The sequence below is a fragment of the Cajanus cajan genome, chromosome 8 (genome assembly GCF_000230855.2).
Source record: "Cajanus cajan strain Asha chromosome 8, NIPB_CcT2T_4, whole genome shotgun sequence".
NCBI classification, from domain to species: Eukaryota; Viridiplantae; Streptophyta; class Magnoliopsida; order Fabales; family Fabaceae; genus Cajanus; species Cajanus cajan.
Genome location: NC_138524.1, coordinates 54,789,652 through 54,801,153, shown reverse-complemented (window position 1 = coordinate 54,801,153; position 11,502 = coordinate 54,789,652). Strand labels below are relative to the sequence as shown.

General features: G+C 28.7%; 1 protein-coding gene across 1 annotated transcript; it reads right to left on the bottom strand.

Moving 5' to 3' along the window:
- Positions 1-3,584: 3,584 nt before the first annotated feature.
- ANNAT3 (annexin 3) lies at positions 3,585-10,256 on the bottom strand. The gene is made up of 6 exons (XM_020358661.3): positions 10,067-10,256; positions 9,574-9,719; positions 8,277-8,504; positions 7,207-7,419; positions 6,864-6,953; positions 3,585-4,054 (listed from the first exon to the last, which is right to left on the bottom strand). The coding sequence occupies exons 1-6, from the start codon at positions 10,140-10,142 to the stop codon at positions 3,842-3,844; spliced, it is 966 nt and encodes a 321-aa protein (XP_020214250.2). The 5' UTR covers positions 10,143-10,256; the 3' UTR covers positions 3,585-3,841.
- Positions 10,257-11,502: the final 1,246 nt, after the last annotated feature.

Below are 11,502 nucleotides of genomic sequence, written 5' to 3'. Positions count from 1 at the left end.
TTTTGTTTCTAAGAAATTTTATAAATATGTAAAATAATGTGACCAAGCAAACATTGATGTAAAATATTTATTTTCATTCATTTTTCTTTCAAGAGAAGACGTCAACAGAAATGAGTCAAAGTGGAAAATCTAATAAAATTTCAACTAATTATAGTATTAGTAAAGTGTTGGAAAATGATCATGTTGGATGTGTATGTTACTTAGGATTAGGAGGTCTACATAGTGTTGCATTTCAATCATCCACAAGATTTAGTGGTGTAGGGTGTAGTTCTTCAAAATTTGATTCAACCGAAAATTCTCAACTAAAAAAGGAAGTAATTAATTTGAAGGATCAATTGACAACTTCTCAAGAAAATGTTAAGACATTAAAAAATGTCATGCTTTCTTACATACAAATGAAGGAAGGATATATTCCTACTGAGTTAGAGGTTATGTTTGGTAGTAGCAATGTAGCAATAAGTGTTTTATATGTTTTTGTACTAAATTAAATTATATCAATACTTAAAAGTTTAATATTTTATGCATATTTTATTAATAAGGATAACATTAAACAATTTGTATTTTATAGGATGAAGGGAGTGGACATGACATGCCAACACCATACGAAGGATTTTCATTAGATAGTATTATTTTTTTTTGTTGGACATGATGAACTCATGAATTTGAATCTATGTTTCTACATTTGAAACAAGATTAATTTTGGGACAATTTACATATTTTGCTTTTGATAATTGATCATGCATGAATTTGATTTTTTGAGTTACTTAATAGGTTGGATATGTTTTAGAGTTGATGGATGTTAATGTCTTAATAATGAAAAATATGTGTCATGCTAAACCTATGACTATATGTTGTCTTGATTTTTTTATAATGTTGAAGATTGTTAATTTAATGTATCTTTGCGTAATTATATTTAAACAAGAAATATACAAAACATGTAAATATTATTATAATTATAGGTAAAATTTACTAAAATAAGTAATTATAGAATTCGATAAGTAAAATTATTATTTAACAGTTACTTGAAATAAATAACAATATAATATAGTCATTATTAATTTTCAATAATTAATATAATTAATAATAATTTAATAAATGTCTAAAATATATAGATTGTTATTTGTCGATTTATAATAAGAACGCACTTTAAAAATAATTTTAAATATATTTTTAAAATAATAAAAATGCATCAATTTTTAATGTAGAATGAAGTGCATTTTTCATGGTTTAAAAATGTTAGAAAATGTGAGACAAGTAAAAAAATGTATTTTTTGATTATTTTATGAAAATTCCATTTTATGGCGATTTAAAATTCACATTTCTCTATTAAAAAAAATCTCATAAAATTTTTCTTTTCTCTAAAGTAGCACATTTCGAATAATTTTTTGGTTGATATTTATACAATAATTTTTTAATCATGATTTTATAAAATATTTAAAATTTATTTTTACTTTTTTAAAATTTAGGATTCTTAATTTTGAATCATGATTATATAATTGTTTTATCATATTTTAGTATTTTATTTTATTTTCTTATAAACTAAAATGTAATTTTTTTTATCATTTTTAATACTATTGTGATGTATATTACCATTTTTAAAAATTATTTAGTTACATTTTATATTTTTATTTTTCTTTTAGTCAAAATTTAATTTGTAATTTTTTTAACTTTTAAAATGAGATAATATTTTATAAGTACTTAAATAATTATACATCTAAACACTTTATAATTGTATAAGTGTTTGTTAAAACGTATATTCAAATGCAACAATTTATTAAATTTTAAGTACTTATAACATAAAAATTAAATAATATTTTAAATAAGTTTGTCCAAACGGACCCTTAGTAACCTTGTTGATAAATAAAAATTCAATAATATATATATATATATATATATATATATATAACTCTTAATTATTACTTTTAACTTTTAACTTAATTTTTAAAATAATAAAAAATTACTTTTTTACACTATTTATCTCGAACATCTTATCTTTTAAAGTTGTTAATGGTGGAACAACTTTTCTCCCAAAAACAAGTAAGTCCAAATTGATACATAATTCAATCAACAATTTTTTACTCAATAAAGAGATCATAAATATATTAATAATAAGATTTTATTTATAAATTAATTATAAAATCTTATTATATAAAGTTATTAACTTTATAACAACCCAAAAAAAAAAAAAAAAGTCGGTCTAAATCTTATTATATAAAATTGTTAACTTTGAATCAACTTTTCCTCTCAAAAAAGTCAAGCTAAATTGGAAGATAATTCAATAAACTATTTTTTACTAATAAAAGGATCATAAATATATTAATAATAAGATCTTATTTATAAATTAATTAAAAATAATTATGAAATTTTATTATATAAAGTTAATATTAGAACAATTTTCTCCTCAAAAAAGTCAATCCAAATTAGGAGATAATTTAGTATACTTTTTTTTATTCTGTTTGTAAATACATTTGTTCCTACCGTAAGTCCGCTGTCATCGTTAGGGTCACTGTATCCGAGATACTGTCCGCTTTGCCTCGTTGGGCCGTTACAGTTTTGTCCTTTAAAAGGCGCCTCGGTGGGTTAAGAAGGAAAGGTGTTTATAAACTACTCTTAGTCTCGACTCCTAAGCGATGTGAGACTTTTAGGCACCGGAACAAGCCCCCCAATCGATGCTAAGGGGCAAGAGTGGCCTGGGCCCTCCTTCTAGTGTCAATGTTCTTACCGTAAGTCCCTGTCATCGTTAGGATTACCGTATTCCGGTATGCTTAGTAGTCAAGGCTAAGGGTAGTTTATAAACACCCTTCCTCCTTAACCCATCGAGGCGCCTTTTAAAGGATAAAACTGTGACGGCCCAACGAGTCAAAGCGCACAATACCTCGGATGCGGTGACCCTAACGATGACAGCGGACTTACGGCAGGAACAACATTAATAATAAAATTTTATTTATAAATTAATTGCAATACATTATGAAATAAATTTATAGGTAAGCATAATTTATAAATTTGATTATATTTATTTAATTTTAAATGAACTTTTATTGATTAGGTTATTACACCAGGTTATGAAGTTTTAATAATCTCAAGTAGCACTGTCTTGTTTGATAAATAAAATTAGATATATAATCATTTTTTCTTACACAATTTTAAAAAAGTTTTGTTTATAAAATTGTAGCAACAAGTTTAAGAGTATTATTAATATTATTTAATAGTTATGTTGATAAAAAGATATATTCAATAATATATATATATATATATATATATATATATATAACTCTTATTTTTAGTTATAAATTTTAATTTTAATTTTTAAAATAATAAAAATATTAGTTTGTTTACACCATTTATCCTGTACATCTTACGAGTATATGTACTACTAGTTTGAATAAAAGGAAGAAACCGTTTTTTGGATGCTAGAAATTCTAATAGTCTTTAGGAGTGCCAAAAAACACTGTAGAAACTACATAATTTTTAATAGTAAGTCATTGACTAGTGTTTCATTATAATAATAAGTAAATGAAGCATATAATTTGTTTAGGGAGAAAAAACTAGGAACTACAGAAATAAGCAACACAACAACTGCTATGTTTCACATCATAAATATCTTGTTATTTAATTACTATACACCAAGTTCATTCGGTTTATTTTGGAGAAGACACCAAGGTACAATTAATTTACACAAAGTCAATGCAGAATAACAAACAAATGGTTTTGATTTCAATCTTGAATTCTGGTTCTTGTGAAATAAAAAGGAGCAACATATATGTTACAAAGTCTAGACCATCAAATTCAGGTTACAAGCAATCCCAGAACACCATGAGAGGTGCTAGTTGGTTATAATGTGTCACTCTTCATTGGGACCTTTCCCTAACAAAGTCATCAAAAAATCTCTGTAGTCCCCTGAGGTGTCCCCAACAACATCATCATCAAGACTCGACTTGTACATGTTGCTATATTCGAATCTCACTTTCAACAGGTCGATTTCAGCTCGAGTTATAATTGCTCTGTTGAGTGAATCTTCATCGGTTCCAAACCCAAGAATAGAATCTCTTACAACCTTTTAAGGTGCATAAAAGCCAAGAAAAATGACAACATAATCAATTGTTGCAGTTGAGGATTTTCATAATGAATCTTACAATCAAAAGTTGTTAGTCCAAGTAGTTAGACACTTATGTTCTTTAACTAAGGATCAGGGCTCGATCCTATGAAGTCATGATTATAGTATATAGTCTTAATGCAACTTGAAAGAAATTAGAGTAACTAATTTGATTCTCCCAAGATTAAGTGTTTGCATAGAATTGGTCCTCCAAAACAACAAATTGATGTCAAAATTCAGAATTGGAAAACTATTTCGAAGGACAAAAACAATGAATTGTATATATCTAAAGGAATAAAAAAGATGTTTACTTATGGATAAGGAATTATTATCACAAAAAGCGAAAAAAAAATTGAGAAATTATACAAATACAATCATGTTACGGCGAAAACCAAAATCTTAGTTGAACATTTTCCTTAAGAAAAAGAACTCTTTCTAGAAGGTTGAGAAAATTTAGACAATCATACTTTAAGTGGAGAAGAATCAAATTAGGATTGAGACAAGACTCATTATTGAGAGACCCCCTAGCTCATAGCCAAAAACATCCACAAGCAGGACTGTGCATGAAGCCTTAGGGCGTGTTTTGATAGACTTCCTCAAAAGCACTTTTAAAAGAGTAAAATAAGAGAGAAAAATGAAATAAGTTTCTTCATAAGCTGAAATTAGCTTATGCCTAAGTTAATTTGTAGAAACTCTTTTATTAGTCTCTTTAAAATCTTATTTTCAACTCATACATAAGTTAGTTTTATTTTATGAAAAAATTTATTTCAATTTTTCAACTTATTTTTCTCTCATAGAAGTATTTCTAAAGAATCTTATCCGGTGAGTTAAGGACTTCAAATATTAGAATCTAGCTCGTATGCCCAAATTGAATTACTGTTTCTTTTCTTATTGTTATTTCAATTCCTAGAAAGCCAGAAAATTCTAGAATTCCTAGGAGATGTTGCCAATTGTCACACAACCCTTCAATATTAGGAATCTATTGTATTTATTCATACTACTTGAACGGAAAATTCTGAAAATTATTACCTTAGAAATTTAGCCTCGGTAGTAGGAGATTTGGTCTATCTCGAAACAAGACCAATTTTAGGCTAAATCCTTGTAGAGAACAACGGCAAATAAATAGAGGATAAGAGAAGAGAGAAAACTATTGTGCATTTTTGCATTTTCACTAGGCAATGTTTTTCAAATAGAAAGAGATTCATTCACAATTGGATATTTTGAACAAGTTCATTATGTGTTTCTTCATATTCAACAGTTTGACCATCGAATAGATGTCTAGACCCAGGGAAAAGTTGTTCGTATCAACAACTCTATTTTTGGAGTTTTCATTTTCTTGTTTCTCATTGGTAAGCATTGGTGCTTAATTTGTTTGGCTAGGTGTATGCATTGTTTGTGCACTTGTTAAAGACTCTTTTGTACTATTTATTTGATCTGGATAACCCGTGGATTTTACCCTTGCATTAAAGAAATATGTCTTCTGTGCATTTGAGTTATCTCTTGTTGCTATATCTTATCAGTACTTCTCACTAATTCTTACAAGTTGGGAGATTCTATTTTCGATGATTATTGCTCTTTCATTGAGGAGTTGTTATTGTGTTGAGTTTTTCCCCTATTTGAGTGGCATAAGAGCTCTTTGGTTAAGGGATTGCTTGGCTTGCTTGAATGATGAAAGCACACACAAAGATGACTTTTTTGAATGAAACAAATTATCACTTGTGAAAGGGCAAGATGAAAGACTTGTTATTTGTCTAGACTTTGCATCTTCCTATCTTTGTTGCTAATAAGCCGCATTCCAAGTCTGATGAAGAATGGGACTTGGAACACTAATAGGTGTGTGGCTTTATCACGTAATTTGTGGATGATAACGTTTAAAATTTTATTGCTAATGAGACAAATGCGAAAATTCTACGAAATAAGCTCAAGTCACCATGCGCTTTTAAATCAAGAACTAATGAATTGTACATGCCGAAGAACTCAATGGAGTTGAAGTACAAGGAAGGGAGGTTAAACCATGATTTTTTGTTTGAGAGGAGGATTGTTGAAAAACAAATAAAATTCTAAAATGTTAGAACAAGAGGAGAAACATGGATTTATAAGCACCTACAAAGTCTCCAACGGTGCCTTATGGATGATATAAAAGTTGGAGCGACGTGTGTGAACTCCGAATGCCTAATAAATGATATCAAAGTTGACGGTTCAACTAGGTAATCGACTTAGATGAGTGTTATATGAGGCCTTTTGGATGATGATTAAAAATCCATGAAGTTTAAGTCTAAAGTGTACAACACCATACCAATATAGAGACATCTATGTGTGAACTTCCCAGTGCCTAACAGGTGATATCAAAGTCGATTCGACTAGGTGATTGACTTAGACAAGCATGGTATGAGACCTTTTGGGTGATGATCAAAAACAAATTTACGAAGATTTAAGTCTAAAGTGAATAATATCATATCAATGTAGGCGCGTGTAAACTCTTGGTACACAAAAGCCTACACAACGACATACAATGCACAAAAAAAGAAATTCAAACTGATATCATTCCATTTTTCCAGCACTATTTATTGTATAAAATGTCTAGAAATTTAGGAGTCACTAATTGTCTATGCAGGAGTATAGTTCGGGGAAAAGCAGATTTTAAATAAATCTCGAGAATGTACTTGATCAGTAGATTCTCATGAGTTGACACCTTAGCATGATAAGGCATTAGCATTTAAGTTTTCTACATAATAATGCTACATAATAATAGGAGAAAATTTGTAATTACCTTTGAAAAATGTTTCTCGGGGCTGTCTATACACCATATTACCACATGTAAGAGAGATTCCAAATCACCATTACCACAATTTTTTATGCCCTGTCAAGAAAATCATCCAAATTCCAAATAGATAAAAATACACATATTTGTGTGTAAATCTGATCGATTATATCAATGTAGATACTTAAATTAGTAATGAACAAAATATTATCAATCATTGTAGTAACTGAAGCTTTTCACTTTAAGTGAAATAATTTAGTTGCTTTTAATCAAGTGACAAGATATATATCAGTAGCAATGTTAGCGAATCAAAATTAAAATCATTTAAGAACCCAAAAATTTAAAGCAAAACCTGTTCCAATGTATTCTTGTAGAGGTTCTTGTAGCATGCAAAAGTTTCCCGGAGCTGGAAAAGATTCCTGGTGCTAAGTATCCAAACAATATGATCATCATCCAATTGCTTGCTGTTGATAGCTTCATGTAGTTTTGATGCCTCTGACTTGGCAACCTCCAAATTTACAGCTACTTTATCATACCTGTATGAGCTTACTAGGCTCACTAAAAGCTGCACAACAATATGCATATCACATTTCGAGAGGAAATCATAGAACAAATTGGAAACTAATTAATGTTAGTGTGAATCATGAATGCAATAATAAATTCTGACTTTAATAGCTTTTTCAAAGATTCCATGAATCTTAAGTAACTGTAATCCACGATTCAAGTCATAATTTTCATGTTTGAACCAAGATTATAGAAATTACAGTTTGAAACTTAATTTGTATTCTTTCTTCTTCCTCATCTCCATCACCAATTTTAGTATTTCTGCGTATCCTCACATCATAACTTAGTTATTCAAGAAGAACATTAGATTGGTGAAGAAAAATGCATGATTTAAGAAACATCCTGATAATAACTTGACCAAGTTCTTCTGTAATATCTTTTTCACTCTCTTGCTTTACTTCATATTACAACAGAACATTGCCCATTTTTACACTCATTTACTTAAATGAGGTTAAACAAGAGGCGTTGAGCCTTTAAATCAAAGTGCTAAGAATTTTGGAACATTTAATTCACATTTAACTAAGAAATAGCTACTTCTTGCTTGAAAGACACTTGATTGACTAGACAAATCCAAGTATAAGCCTGTTTGGATAAACTTCTCTATAAGTCCTTCAAGGAAACAAAAATAGGAATGAAAAATGAAATAAGTTTCTTCATAAGTTAAAACTAACTTATATATAAGTTAGAAATAAGTTTTTTGAGAAGTTATACGAGGGAGCTTCTACAAATTAGATATGTATAAAGTAATTTTAACTTATGGAGAAACTTGTTTCATTTTTCCTCCCTATATTTTTCTCTTAAAAGTGCTTATAGAGAAATTTATCCAAACAGACCCTAAATGTTTTGAAATGTTCTTACCTTTCTAAGGGGTGGAGCAACAGAGGCTATGATGTCCTCCTCAAGTGAGCAATCAAAGAGAGAGCAGTAAGCCTGCCTCACAGCCACCAAATGGTTAGGAGTTGATGCACATGCTATTTCAACCAAAACCTGAAGGTGTTTAATCCCCTTCCTCTTAGTCTTCAATGCATCCTTTGCTAGTCTTGCATGCCTTTCTGCAGGATCATAAGTCCAGAGAATCACAGCATTCTGTCATGCATCACAAGTTCGAGTCACGTTTTCATAGTAGATCACATGATTACTTCGAAAAAATGGCATGTTTTGGAAATCAGATTGAAGTCAACAATCCAATAAACTTTATCCATGAAATGAAATGATGTGCCAAAACCTATACAATTGTCAGTACAAACATCAATATCTTGTCTAAATAGATGTAAGATTGATCGATATATTTTCTTGAGCTATGTAATTTCCTTCTAAATGACAGACAAAGAAGCATCCAAATCACACTTTCATCAAATTAATCTGCACTGACATACAAGAATGTATCACTTCTGATAAATTAGGACATCTACAATGACAATTAACCAAAGCCTTGATAGGCAGAAGAACGAAGAAGTAAATATAAAATATTTGATAGATGAACTTGAAATATATAACCCATTTATCGATCATTTTCTCTCTTCTTCACAGCCTCTCTTTTTGAAAAATGAAGTATCTTATGTGACCTTATCTTAAGCTACCCTACAAGAGGAAAAACTGAAACAATGAAAAAACATTCAGGTAAGCGAGAAATCTACAAAGTAAAAAATGCAATCCAATTCTGCATGAGCATTTAAAAAAGAAAACGTTTCCAACCAAAAAGCCATTTTTTATGAGATACCCACATAATGTTTTTGTTTACTTCCCTTCATTTAGAATAGCCAACTAATCATGAAGAACAAGTTTGATCAAATCTGGTTGGAATCTACCCACGTAATGTACTTAGATCCCATGGTTTTTTCATTCCAATAGCAAGCTATAGCTATTGGGTGAAATTTGAAGTACCCATGAATTAAATTAACATAAAAATGAAATCCAGAGTAGGCAAAAGAGCACATGATTGTTCAATGCTGGTTGGAAACCTACAGGCTAAGCATAATTGACCAATTTGTTCCAAAGAAAAACTACAATTCCAAATTAGCATAATCACTAAAAGTGGCATGACATTGTTTCGGTTAGTTTCTACGACATGCCAACAGAACACAATGTTAGAGAATTACTTTCTTCAAAGCAAAAGAAAACAGAAACCCAATTAAGTGCAGAAACCATGACATACTCTAAAATCACCAGACAGTTCAGAATGGAGACGATCAATGAGTGACTCATTGTAAAGCTGTTGATAAGTTTCTTTGATTTCCTTCCTTTGTTGAGCATTCCTGTGTCCCAATACCAATATTATCGCTTTCTCTTCAGTCCCAAATCCTATATCAAGTTTCACCATTATCACCAACCATCTTATACGAAAAACATAACTCCTACACAAATAACCATAAACCGAGAGGAAAAAAAAAGGACTAAAAAACAAGCATAAGCGTTGACAATACCTCATTACATTCCATTGGAAAGATAAAACCAAAGAACCTTATACAATTTCACACAATAATGTTTGTGGAAAACCCATTACCCCAAAAACGAAAAACTACAAAATTTCAGTGTTTTTTTTAACAGAATTCTTGCTGCCCAAATTCAGCAATAACTTAAATCATAAAAAATATTTTAAAAAATCAGTTTTTCAATATATGTCCCTGTTTTGAGAGAGAGAGAGAAACCTTGGAAAGCGTTTCTGAGTCGTTCACTGTCTTGGGTAGGAGAAGGAACAACCTCTGGAAGTTTCAATGAAGCCATTTGTTTGAGCAAGTGAAGGAGAGTTTTTTCAGTGACAACTAATCCAACTTAAGAGAAACAGTTCACACGTGTTTTGAATGTTTCAGTTGCTGTTCCCTCCCTTAAGTATCATCCAACATTTTCGATAGAATTAAGAATTTCATAACCCTTTCTCATTTACCATTTTGCCCTTCCCTGTGCAAATTGAGAAATTCCAATTGAAGTCCTTTGTGTTTATGAAATTTTGCTTGTGCCCCTTCATTCTCTTGAATTGCATGGAACCGCCCTACAATATTCACATATTTATTTTTTGGATCCAAGGAAGTCTTCCCATGTTTATCCCTCAAAACTGTTCAATTTGTTTTAATTATGACATACTCCCTCTGTTTTTAATTCATAATCATTCTATAAGAATTTGTTATATTTTTTTATTTTTATTTTACTAAAATTAATGATTTATTAATTTTTTTTTCATTTTTATCTTTAATAATTAATATATATTTATTAAACAATGTGTCTATTTATTTCTAATGTTTATTTATTTTTTTTCTAACTACCTATATAAAATTAATATTATATTTAAAAAGATAATATATTTTCAATAAAATACTATAAAAAAAATAGAGGATAAAATAAGAAAATAAGTAATAAATATTTTTAAAAATTAAAATATTAATAATTTTTTTAAGTCCGATCCAAAACCTTAAACACTATGAATAAAAAACGAAAGGAATATGTAGTTTCAGAATCTGAGCTTCATGGTTGTGTGATGTTTACGATGCGACAATATTTTTGAAAAAAATACTTCGAATCCACATGTTGTAATATATTAAATTAAAAAATTAAAAACAAAGAGTTTGACGGAATTTATGAATGTGAATGTGATATCTTTTATTCGATTTTGTACGATATGAATTCGTATTATTTAACATTTTCTTTAATGGTTTATGATATGTAAGTCGGTGTAATTTTTATATATAATTAGATAATAATATAAAATAAATATAATAATTAAATTTCAGAGTTTCACAGTTACAATTTAGAGATATTTCTTTATAAAAAAATAATGTTTAATCATTAGAGAATAAGTTATAGTGTCTAATTATATATATATATATATATATATATATATATATATATATATATATATATATATATATATATATATATATATATATAGAAGACAAGGTAGTGTAAAATCACTTTAAAATCGGAGTATTTCTTTTAGCACATTAATCATAAAGTTTAATAATTAGATATTTTATTCATTTTAAAATATTATAGAATTTATTTTTTTGAAAAATATTTAAAAATTGTCAAGAAGTATATTATAATCTTAAGTGCAAGCTTATAGTAAATTATTTTGATGATTGACTTTAAC

Coding starts and splice junctions, on each gene's coding strand:
- ANNAT3 (XM_020358661.3), bottom strand. CDS start 10,142: ATGGCTTCATTGAAACTTCCAGAGGTTGTTCCTTCTCCTACCCAAGAC. Junction 9,720..10,066: donor ACTCAGAAACGCTTTCCAAG/GTTTCTCTCTCT, acceptor AACTTGATATAG/GATTTGGGACTGAAGAGAAA. Junction 4,055..6,863: donor CCGAGAAACATTTTTCAAAG/GTAATTACAAAT, acceptor GCACCTTAAAAG/GTTGTAAGAGATTCTATTCT.